The sequence below is a fragment of the Dufourea novaeangliae genome, unplaced genomic scaffold (genome assembly GCF_001272555.1).
Source record: "Dufourea novaeangliae isolate 0120121106 unplaced genomic scaffold, ASM127255v1 scaffold162, whole genome shotgun sequence".
Taxonomy (NCBI): Eukaryota; Metazoa; Arthropoda; class Insecta; order Hymenoptera; family Halictidae; genus Dufourea; species Dufourea novaeangliae.
The window spans coordinates 360,732-374,043 of record NW_015374046.1 but is presented as its reverse complement, the minus strand read 5'-3'; the positions used below and the strand labels follow the sequence as shown (position 1 = coordinate 374,043).

General features: G+C 33.2%; 1 protein-coding gene across 1 annotated transcript in view; it reads right to left on the bottom strand.

The window, feature by feature from the left end:
- Positions 1 to 4,637: 4,637 nt before the first annotated feature.
- LOC107189782 (protein argonaute-2) overlaps positions 4,638 to 13,312 on the bottom strand; it is a 35,091-nt gene continuing 26,416 nt past the window's right edge. The window contains exons 9-13 of the mRNA XM_015578407.1: positions 8,459 to 8,777; positions 7,285 to 7,636; positions 6,299 to 6,632; positions 6,027 to 6,226; positions 4,638 to 5,172 (exon numbers count right to left, since the gene is read on the bottom strand). Coding sequence (XP_015433893.1) covers positions 5,064 to 5,172; positions 6,027 to 6,226; positions 6,299 to 6,632; positions 7,285 to 7,636; positions 8,459 to 8,777 — 1,314 coding nt within the window. The 3' untranslated portion in view covers positions 4,638 to 5,063. The remainder of the gene's footprint in view (positions 5,173 to 6,026; positions 6,227 to 6,298; positions 6,633 to 7,284; positions 7,637 to 8,458; positions 8,778 to 13,312) is intronic.

Genomic DNA, 13,312 nt, shown 5'->3' with positions numbered 1-13,312 from the left:
CACAGATATTGATTGTTTCTTTTGAAACTTAAACTTCTCAAAAATGAACATTTGACACTAAATTTGTAAGACAATCAGCCCACTCGATAAACTCTGCTGCTTCAAGTGTTGTTGGTTTTACAGTATTTAAGTACTTCCTTTATTTCCATGCGCCAGCAACGGCGGTTTGATAAGGCCAACCATAATTTAAACACATTTCAATGTCACATTTTTAACAGTGTTTTAATTTATTCATTTGTAATTTACGATTTTGTTACTGCATACTTTTTATGTACTCAGAACATTCTTTTACACGTACACCTTTCTCGTGGAATCATATTATAATATTTTCGTCAAATAAGTCACCCATTAAACTGAGAGTATACCACTGAATTGAACTTATGATTCAAACGTAAATGCTCTTTCTATTTTCATCAATTGGTGACATCGTACGTTTGATTGCAAGAAAAGGCTAATCTTAAAAATTTTAAAAACGTTTTGAACTTTATTCAATTTTTTGATATTTCATTAATATAAAAATCGTTTGGTAATTGTCATTTGTAATATATGATCAAACGTATCAATTGCTCTCCAAAGTATGATGTTCCCTTATACAGTGAAAAACAAAATGATATAAATCAAAAGTTTTAGAATTAAAATTGGTTCGTGTTCTTATCGCATTTGCATTAGTACTCGACCACGAGATAGTCGTACATCGTTTACAGGATGTTGGGTTATTTTGACCCATAGCAAACATTTCGACATATGTGTACATTTTCAAAAAAAGGTTTAATGTTGAACATTGTTTTTACCATATCTTCGAATAGGCAGGTCATTGTTTGTGTCAAAGTGAGGTGAATCAATTTCATACCAGCCGACCACTACAGTAAACGAGTCAAAATGATCCAGCATACGAATACAGAGAGTTAATAATAGAAAAGCATTATAATTAATTTGAAGTATCGATTGCTACTGTAATTACAAATTGCTCTATTGATACGATAACAGTCGTCAAACAAAGTTCCTACGAAGAATAATCGTATTGGGTAGGAATTTCGAATTTTCATACTAGAAACGTGTAAACGTTTCTCATACTACAAACGTGCGTAAACGTTTCGTTACAATAATGAATGCACCCGAACCCGTTGATACAAAAAATTGAAGAGGTTTGTGTTTTTGTAAGTTCACAGCAACGTAACAAACAAAAAAATGCGCTAAACTTCTATGAGATCATCATTGATACAAAAGCGCGTGTAAACAAGAAATCAGTTCAGCCATAAAGTGATACTTTTATAGTTGATTAATTACTACAATTACTAATAATAATTTTTACTCAATATCGGCTTATATTAGTATGCTTATTCGTGCGATATTCATTGGTAGGTACGACACATTCATGTTTGGAAACAAGAAATATGTAGACAATCATAAAACTACAATATTATATCATGAAGCTTGGATTAGTAATATTCATTGGGAACACCATCACTGATCATGTTCGAGGTTTTCACATTCTTAAAGCTGACATTTTTTGCATCTGTTAAATTAATTTATCAAGTAAGTTTACGCTACGATAATATAAGTTGCGGGTCTTCTCGCTAAGACATTTTATTCTCATGAGTCTGCGAAAAGACAACGGATAATAGTAGAAATATCCTAAGAAAAGCAAATAGACCATTCAAAATGTATGATGGAATATTTTCCTTGGTTCACTGTACGAAAGTATTGAATGCTCCTTTGTTTTCCAATGAACCTCATTTTATTTTCATAACATTTATTTGCCGTTCCTAGAAATCGACCAATATCCTTTGATATTAATACACTGCAATAATCTCGTTAATACATGATCTTTCTCACACTGAAGGCTTAAAAAATTATAACATCGCAACGTCAAGGTCTTTGGTGGCGTTTAGCGAATCAACTATAAACGCTTGAAAAAGGATTGTATTTTCGTACTGAATTTTGCGCAGAGACGAGACTATAACGAAATTGATGATGAATTAACACTAATACTGTGAAATAATTTACTAGACATTCGGCAACATTAATAATTCATAATTTCTTCAAACTAATTCCATTAATCTTCATAATTTGTCCGTTAATATACGCCACTTAAGAAGACCGACGATCATTACTTCTTAAGAGTAAGACATTTTTTAAAAATAAGACAGTTCACTAGTTGCGGATTTTGATTACATGCAAATAGAATTAATTACGATATAACCTAAAAGCTCTTTGAAATAGAAAGGCATTTATTGCCATATTAGTCCTGGATTTATTGTATAATTAAAATGGATCATTTGCACGCTGCATTTGTTAACAAATGCAATACAGTTGAATTTACATATATAGAATATACCGTATATGATATACAAATATACATTATTTGCCTTATTTTAAAAATGTCTGAGACATGTGCTAAGAAGTAAACGCTTCTATTTTGTAAATAGACCCGGTCGTTTTATTACACACTAAGTCATTCCATAAATCCATTTCCTCGAAGATTAAAATTGTCTCGTTCTTTTCTTTCTTAAACACATTACGGTACAAGTCTAGTATTTTGCCTCTAATACGCAGTTATTCAATTGGTTTCTTTCAACGCAGTTTGTTCCACCAGATTGAACAGATCTGTAAACAACATACAGCTAACACCTTAATTCAATACATTCAATTAAAAGTTACAAAAATCTTTGTAAGCAATTCACTATTTGCCCATTGAGTCTTATTAATTATTGAATCGGAAAATGTTTCATAGCGAAGTTACTGAGGTATATTTACAAATGAAGGCTGGTTCCTTGATCATATGTAGGAAAATATCAAGTTGTCTTTCATCTCAGAGATAGAGGTACGAATGATAAAGTGAAACTTAAATTTCAAATTTATCTTTGATCGTTTCGTCCTTCAGTATCTTTACACTTTTGGCATTTGCTTGCGTTCCGAATATATATATACACACATACTGTGCCTGTTGGTAGCATATTGGTTCACTTAAAATCTAATAGATCTGTATGACCTCATTACGATTCAAATTAGTAATAATTAAACTGTCTGTGTTCGAACATTTTGGTTTCTTTACATTCTCAACAATACAAACAATAGACGTCTCATCCTCTCCTTAATCATAATGTGCCGTTTCTTACTTTGCTATACCACTTTCTCTGTTCGCATTCACATATCTGCTGCCGTCTGTTCCGCGAAACTGTTTCGTCCGCAGAGGTATCATTGCGAACGTCTAAAGATTATTTTCCTAATTTTACCCAGATTCACGCAGTATTTCGTAAATTCCTACTTTTTTACGAAGTCAGAAACTAGATATTAAACGTTACAATCGTCTGTGATATTCTAGATTACAGAGTTAAATTTACAACTAGAATAAATATTCATTATTGCTAAATCAAGGGTCCTTTTCATACTTTCCGAGATAATATTAAGACTGTAGTACTTATAAATCTAAAATTAGAATTAGAATCACTAATACACAAAGTTCAGAGTCCCTTTAAAATTCTAATACATAATATTTCTATGAAACGTTTTGCTGATCCAGAATTTCTATTACAGATACAAAATGTCAAAATTATTAAAGAAATTTATAAAACTCGGATCATTTTTTTTTTAAATTACTATTTCGAATAGTGAATATTTCCTGAAACTTTAGTAGTGTATTAATGATTTTAACAACATACTGTAAACAATGTGTGGCTCACGGCATTCAGTACATATTTATTATTTATACATTTTCTTACTCTATCTAATGGCTCTACGTTGTAGTTGCTTTTAAGGCTCTTAATACAATTGTTGTGATAATTAACATTATTATTCTATTTAAATAGATTCCATTTGCACACAATCATGAATAAAGAATTCATTAGAATAAAAATTTGATGTCTTTACAATTTGCATTACTCGACAAATATGGCTAATCCTACAATTCTACAATATACTTCTGATTTATTTTACCTTTGTCGAATTATTCTTACTCTATTATTAAACAATTATATTTTGCATTGATGGGTTTTTAAAATTAGTCCAGCTTTCAATGTCAGGTAGATTTAACTCCGAGACAACGATTGTTTATCTGAATGAATAATCATCTCGTGATCTTAAATACCGTGTGAGAGATATTTTTTATAGTTCCCTTAAAAAATTTTAAATCAATGTGTAGTTGATATGAATAAAGTGCTACCACAGTTCAAGCTGCATTATAACTTTCTCGGCATAAGCGTACACGATAACTTCCGTGCTACATACGAAAAATTAGGTAAGTGAAATAAAAATGGAGTGTACAAAATATACATCCTCTATAGTTTATGTTAACAATATCAGATTGTTTAACGCTTTGTAGACTTGAAACTAGTTATTAAATGTTGAGAACATTTTCCATGTGAAACTTGATTATGTATTGTAAACATAAATCTTAGGAACAGACACAAGTACGTTGTTTTATTGTAGTTTTCTAATAATAACTTCCGATCGTACCAATAAAACCTGATGCTGCTTATTTAACAACATCTGTCTGCAAAGAGTTAAATTAACTTGCTACATATTTAATCATCTTCTAAGAATTTCACCACCATTATACATTTCACTTTCAATGATTTGCAATGCGAATAATTCATCAAGTATTTCCATTGAAATCAATATTCAAATTATTATAAACAATTCTCAAGAATGATACTAATAATATGCACGGCAGTTGATTTATGTCTTTAATTATCTGTTTATAGTCTTCAAAGCAAAATAACTCACCAGTCAAGCTGCGTACATCTTAATCTAATCCAAAACATGATTAACTAAAAGCACCTCTTTTGAAACTTACTTCATAAAATATTAAATGTAAAAAGTCTGTCCAAAGCCTAGTCATTGATACCATACATAAAACATTTTACACAAAGAAAGAAGACAACTAACCTCAATACAAGAATCTTTCATGCGTCTTGAACATTGGGCAGACTTACTTAAATAAGCAAGAACTTGGTCACGCAATATTTTCTAGCACTAAAACAATCTAGGAATATTCACATGCAAGATATGATGATTAAAATCTTATGATATAAGTTGCATGTGTGTACAACGAGTAAAAAAAATTATGCAAAGTACATAACCCGTTTGGTATTTGCATGAACTGTGATAGCTCTTGCCATTGCACCTGGTGTTCTATCCTCGCTGCAGCCTGATTGATGAGAACCCTCTCCACTAAAACGAAATAAAAAATGTGTTAGCCAGATTTTAGTATATAAAACATAAATTGCAATATGAGAAACATAGGTTGTCAATTATTAATTCTTAATAGTGGATTTACTGTATAGAAATTGAAAACAATGTCTTCAACAGATTGTTTTCTATCTCTTTCACTGTGTGTAAGTAAACTATTCAGAGTTAGAAAAATAGAGCAACAACAGCTACTTGAAAGGATATAATATCACTTAATATGGGAATTACCAATGCAAAATAGAAATTTTATTATTTTTCATTATATCTTTTAGCTATATTATTCCAATGACAATAAGATTAAACACCAACTTATTCGAATAATTTTTAGTAATAGATCAAGGACCGTGGAAGATTGTAGATCAGTGTTTGTGTTCGAATGTGAACGTGTGGTGTTAAAAGTTCTAACTTAGAACACGTGTACGTTATACAATGTAGTTATTTTCCGGAACGGTGGTTTTCCGGTAAACAAGTTTCGTACGACTCGAGTATTATCGGATAGTTACCGACATCATTGCGTTTAAAGAAGTTTATTTCCACAGGGTTCCACCTGTTCTTGTAATTTTTTCATGTCTATCATAGGTATTAAAACGGCGAATCTTCAATATTAACCTTCTTTCATTGTTAGTGAAAACAAATGTAAAATATAATTAAAACCAATTTATAATAATCGATATACGTAATAATTCGTAATGAATGTAGTTTTTCTGTATTCTTGTATTTAAAGTCAGAATATTAAGACTATTTATGCTTATACACTTCTTATTTTATGTACAAATAATATAAATTTTTGTTTTTAAGATTCTGTATTTCATCTATAAGTAAAACATTTTACTTACCTATCATGTTCTTTTTCTACCAAATGATATCTAGCTCGGAATGCTACAAGGTGAGCATAGTATGCTGGTGCAGGTATACTAACAGATCTTGTACACCTAACATATGTGTGACACAGTTGATACGTAAGAGATTGTAATTCATCGCTTTCAAAATGATTATCATCCCAGAGAACATGGTAATGTGAGGGTCGTGACGTGCCCTAAACCGAAAATAATATCACATTTATGTCATGTCAAATAAAACACAATTTGGAAAATCATTTGAAATTCACCTGTATACCCTGGTGACTACATAAATAAAAATCAAATTCAGTTGGATGTGTAATACAAATATCAACTGTTGTACCCGCAGGTATATTTCCACTTCTTCCACTTTGTTCTCTCTTTTCTGCGCAGAATAAGCGAGTATGGTGTCTTTTTTGTACTACAATAAATGTTACACCAGGTTTATAATCATCTTCGAGTTTCATACAAGCTTCACGAATGGCAGTTAACTCGTGCTGTAATACATGCAGAAACTGGCCTTCCGAGACACCATCCCGATAAAGAATTATCCTATGTGGCTTATACCCTCCAGTGCTCTTATAAAATCTTACAAGAAGTTCCCTTAAAAAGAAATGTACAAGTTAACAAAAACAGATATAGTAAGTTCAATCCTTTGAAATGAAATAAATAAAATTATCTCCATGTGATTAATATTCTCTAATTTAGATTAATGCAGATTAAGAACACACATTCACATTATTCTAATATTAGCAGTTTGCTGCTAGTGTTACTATTTGAACATCAGTTTTGTGTTACAGTAGAAGCTCGTTTATTGCAGTATTCGGGGCTGTAGAGGGCTAAATTTCCAGGAATACTGCATTAAGCGAGCTCCAATCACCCGCGCGCTCTCCCCGCTAATCGCCCGTTCACTTTTTCGACGTACCTACATATAGGGTGGGCTAGCTAATGCACCGTTCGATCACAGTTACCACTATTACTATCTCCGTTATTTTTAGAAATATCAAAAAAGTTTAATCACGAAAGTTATTGAGTATTGAAACATTGCATTCAAACAATATTATATATAGCGCAATTTCTGTGACGAAAAATATGCGAATTAAGACGACAACGTATTCTGTTCCTTCTCTTCCTTGAAATAATCAAGTGTAGACACTTAAAACGGACATCCAATATAACATTTAGAAGCACGACAAATACTTCTGATATATTGCATTAAGTGTATTTAAAAATTTTAATTGACTGGTCCACTTACCTCACCATTGAACTAAGTTCTTGTATGATTTCCTGTCTGTGCTGCTGAACTCGAACAGTAGCTGCATATCGAGATGGATGAGCATCCATGCTAGCAACTACTGCAGCTATACTCGGTTTCTTATTATCTCCAGCAGGAGGATGAGTTACATCAGCTCCAAAGAAAATGACAGGTTCGTCAAATACTTTTGGTCTGATACTGGGTACTAAAATATTATTAATACCACCCAGTTTTACATTAATCTTCAGGCATAAATTGGACAGTGTTTGTGGTGACGTTTTATTAACATTTTTTGCCTGCACACATTGTGTTGCCATACCCAGAAGGGTATCTCCTACCCTTTTAACTTCAGCTACAGAAAAAAAGACAGAACAATAATGTAGAATCCTATGATATTACTAATTTATAATAATTATACTGCGGATTGTATGCATTTACAGTATTCTATGATTGCCCAAAATTCGATGTAGTAAAATGTTAATTAAAGTTGGTGTAGTAAATATTTAATACAGTTTAATCGAGTTTTTATTTTATTTGAAACCTGATAGAACTCTTATTAAAGTGTACAAATATTTCTTCAATTCTAGTTTCTGTAACTTATTATCTTTTTTTTTCAAAGATGACTACCAAGATAGGCGGTGGCTGGTTTGCGATGATATCGCATTCGCGAGACGTAATGCCTCCACTACAACCGTAGGGGAATCCTCCACCAACAGCCCTATTAGAAAGAGGAGAAAGCTACTCCAGTTATTGTCCTCTCTCTCTCTCTCTCTCTAGTGCCGCTTTATCCCTACCACAGGGCCGCACAGTCTATTATATACAGGGTGTAACAAAAATGTTGGAGGACCCGGAAATGGGAGACTCGTGAGGCGATTTGAAACAAGTTTTTCCTTAGCAAAAATGTTATCCGAGGCTTTGTTAACGAGATATTAACGAAAAACCCGACTTAAAAAAAAACGATAAAAAAAGAATTTGCTTTGTCGGTCCACGGGGAGAGACACACGTAGTACTTCACAATCTGACAACGACCAAAGCGCGTTGGGTCCCCGCCACAACACGCTTGTGCCACGATAGTATACTTTGAAAAAACAAGTAATAGTTTACAAAAATCTATATTTGCAGAAGCATCCACAGTTTAACTATAATATATAAACTGAAACATGTGTATAATTACCATATACGGGAGTTTTCCCAGGCAGTACAACACACACAAGTTGCAATGATGCAAATGTCATTTTTAAATACTTGAACATGGGCTCTACTTGATCTGGCCCAGTAGCATATTTACAAAAACATGGTTGCCCCACAATTGGCATCCCCGCATCATTACTTATTCTCTGCAACTGTGCTATGAACATTCGAAGTGCATCTTCACGCACAGTCCTTTGTGGTGCAAAGCAAGCAATTGCCCAAACTCTGATTTCCACACCTGTGAAGAATTGCTTGCCGCGCATATCCCAAACACCTTGGGCAGGCACAGCCTGCTGTTTTGTCTTTAGCAAAAAAAAAAATATAAACGTATATATATATCATTGAATATCATGAAATATAGTATAGAACCGAATAAATAAACAAGGTAGATGAACCAGTGTTTTACACAATCCATGCAATCATTGCTTCTTTGTTCGTTTTTATGTAGAAGCTAAAAAAAAACATTGTTTCAAACAATATCAAGCAAACTTCATAGAAAATACGGCTATAAATAAAAAAAAAAATTCGATACATTTTACTGCTGCATGGAATGGACTGGTACCATCAGGGAATATCAAGTGATATTGGACTGTGAAAGTAATGTAAATTGTATTAACCCTTGTACAGCAAACGCTAGCTCCATTTGGACTTATCCCAGCAAACTGCATGTACAGTGTGTCTCAACAAAACACGAACATCTAAATCTCTCTTTTGTTTTTAATGATACTATAAAATGTTTAAAACATAATCTGAATGGTTTCGAAGGAGGAACACACTGCGAGTAAAAGGAATGTTCCATGGTCATTTTTTGTTCAAATTTTTCGAAATCATCGGTATTTTTTGCAGGAAAGTATATATTTTTTCTACCGCCTATTGCAGTGAGTGTTAAAATGTATTCAAGCATGCCTGAGTTATGACCTTGAAGTCACTTTGAAGTACTCTTGATCCCCCAAAAAAGTGGTCTCATTCTAAGACAGTGATGATACATGAACTTACTATTTATATTACAAATGTTCAAACTGATGTCCATCGGTGGCGGTACTCTGTTTAAAACGAGTAATCATGGACTGTGATACTCTTTCAACAGTTTTTGACGTAATAGCAGCAAGAGCTCTAATTATTCGATTCATTATGACGTTTGGAGTGGTAGAGTGCTGTCAGTAAACGTTGAAGGTTTTTTGAGTTATGTTGATCAACACACTACTAATATGCTGAAGGTTTGTTTCCCAGCTAATTACGAAGAGAATAGCGTATCGTATTAGTGTATCGATAAGCGTTTCATGATGAATTATTATACATTGGACTCTTAATATATATTGCCATGGCCGGGACTGTAGGAGAGTAAAATGGCAATGAGTTCAGAGCCCCCTCCATACTAAGTTCTGTCGTCATAGCCTCGACCTCAGCGACTGCGCAAAAACTGGATCGTGCTGGTGCGCCGGCGTACGCAACGTGGTGGGAGAGCAAATTTGTGCGCGCGAAAGTGCGTGTGAAGGGGAAGAGCCTCACATGGCAATATGTTGAGTGGCAATATAGTTAGAGCCCACTGTACTATTCCAAGCAAGAGAAGACTGAAATAATTTTGATTTATGGTGAAACTAGACAGTGCTTGAGAGAAGCTGTGCGGATGTACAAAGAACGTAAATTAATGTTTGTAAATGAACAAAATAACCGAAAACATAAACAATAAGTTCACGTACCATCCTAACACTGTCTTGGAATTTAACCACCCTTTTAGTATTCATGGTCGCCTCAAGGTAGTGTTTTAGATATACTACAAGCCTGTTTTAAAATTTTTGAAAAATATAAAATATTTTTCCAGATATCGCTCCAACGCTCTTGTGAAACAGACTATAAGTAATGGATAAATCATTACAACCGGAAGTAACGATGTACCTTGCCTGTAACAGCCTACAGAAAACGTCGGATATTTCACTTTATAACATATTAACACAAAAAGTTTTCAACCGATAGGGCACCACTTGGGTTAGTTACTTGTTAGGGAATACTAGGACTATCTTATTTATGAGTGTCAATGGCATCCACGCACTTTTCACAGAAATATTCAATGTCTGAAAATATATCAAATTTTTGTGTTTAAAAGTAATTTGCAGCTCAACTAGTGGCGCTATCTTAACGAAATATGTATATCTCGTATTATAGATTACTTAATTACCTATAACTTTTGTAGTGTATATTTTCCTTCATGTCCGCTCAATTCCAAGATATAAGCCGACAAATAAAAAAAGGCACTAATTTTGACGATTATACAGTCTCGCATTGTTTATTATTGCAAATCATTTCTTACTTCGAACAGATCCTGATTTCTAATAATAAATACGATCGAGTTAAGCAATAAAGTACCTATTAAAGCTTTTTTTATGAAATGATACATTTCATGTCTAATTCGGCTGGACTATTAGGATAGAGCTCAATGTGCAGAGCAGGCCGGTAGGACGGCGGGCCAGCGTGTTTGCGAGCTGCCTGTTGGCCACCCCTGGCTTATATCATCGAAAGTTTTGTTCCATAATTCCAAATAACGTCTAACTAACCGATGCTTTCATATGTTATTTTAGTTCGAAGATATCGGACTGTAACACATTTAACTGTATACCTTGTGTAAATATATTTCAGTGTGTGTTTAAACGAAATTGCAGTATACCGTTCGAGGGTTAATAGGAAATGTAACTTTTTTTAAAAATATCAACAGCTAAATAACTGCCGTGTATCATGCGCTTGCCTTTATTAAAATAACTTAAATCTTCATTACATTAACAGCCCAAATATCAAAATCAACCAGGTCTAGAACCCATGCATTCATTTGGTAATTTACTGATTTCTTTTAAATGTATTTCAAATATAAAAAATGAAGGCCAACTGTATTATGATTTTGGGAAAGATTGCAATATTTCCATTTTATCACACAGAAATGTCACTTTAGATTAAAAATTGATGAACAAATAAGAAATATAAAATTGTCTTTATGCCAGACTAACCCAGGCATGCAAAGATCCGATTCATGTTTCTCTTTATCAAATTACATTCACATTTCATATCCCTTTTGTAAAATAAATATTATCAAAAATATTTTGTTAACACTTTTCATGGTTTCTCGAATATATACTTATCCGATGGAATATGGTATTTTGTAGATTTCTGCTCGGGATATCTCCACATGTGAATCTTCAGAGCAAGCGATTACATATCCAATCGTTGTTTTCACAGTAAATGTAGTATTCTTCATTTTAGGAAATTATGCCGTCCATGTAAAGAAACAATAGTAATATTCTGTTTGTCTTGATACTAAAATAGTTTTCCCTTTATGCATATTTCTTACGAATTTTCGTACGAACTATGTTCCGAGATGGTTATCAGCCTTTTTTATGTGGTTGAGCATTTTAATTTCAAAAAATAAACTGATAAAAATTCGGAAATTTCTGCGGAAAGGCCGAACCACAGTTCGTAAGATTCCTTCATATGTGCAAATTGTAGCATTTTTACTAAGACAAATTTCGTTTTTCAACGCTTTCAAAATAGTCTAATGAACTATTGTGATAATCTTTTCCAAAAAATTTACTGGTTGGCTGATCAGAAAATTAATTACCAGATTTTTTTAAGGTCGATGAATGATCTTTCTTTTATACTGTGTTGTTTTCGCGACTTCAGATTACGGAAAGTACTATTTATACATTTAAACCATTTCGAGGTTTGAATTCTCTATTAATTTTTGTTATCACTTATGAAATGTTTAAGTGAAACATTACGGAACTAATATGTATGATGTTACCATCTTATTAAAGTACGTTCTTACCAATACCTTTCTATGCGAATGTGTTTTTATTTTTCTTACATAACGTGTCGTATTTCACATCTGAATATCGATGTCATCTACGATGAAGAGAATAAGTAAAACTCTTAAAAGATAGTTAAATTCACGCTAGGCAATAGCGCATTAATACCTATCTTGTTATATTTATATTTATTACTTTCGTTGATTCAGATTTCTTAAATGTTTTTAAAGGCATATTCGCTTACTATTTCGCTTATATACTTTGTATAGTGTAAACCCAGCTTAACACGAAAAATGTTATTTAACATAAAGTTATATAATATTTTTCTTGCGCTATTTTAAGAATTTTTATAACTTTGCTATACAAGATGCTTCAGCAAAACCCGAACACTTAAATGTCTCATTTATTTTTAATTATATAAAAAATATTGAAAGCCCAATTGAATGAAGAGGAATACTGCGGCAAAAACAACTTTTTACCCTAATTTTTTGGGAATTTTTTTCAGAGTCACTTGTCTTTTTTTGCGGGATAGCATATATTTTGTTCTACTGCATCTTGTTGCAGACGTTGAAACACATTCAACTCTGTCCGAGAGATGACCATGGGGTGACTTTTAAGTCACCTTGGTGTTACCTTGAACTGCCCTTGTACCCCCAAAAAAGTGATCACATTCTAAGACAGTGGTAGAATTGTACGTGAACTTACTGTTTATGTTATAAATACATTTCCAAAACGAGCAGTCACGGATTATGACACTATAGGGTGATTCTCTCGCTGCGCAAATTAAAGACTGTACCGCTCCAAAGAACCGCCGCGTCGGCACCTGTAATCTGTCGATCGGTCCTCACTGTTGCTGATGCCCCATAGCCACACACACACGCGCGCGTCAACACGACAGTTTTTTAGAGCGGCACGTTCTTTGATTTTCGCACTCTGTATTTTAATTGTTTCTGACATGACCGCAGCACAAGCTGTAATCAAGCGATTATTCACGTCCTTTGAAATAGTAGATATGACCACGTAAATCGTGGACATGTGTATTATGG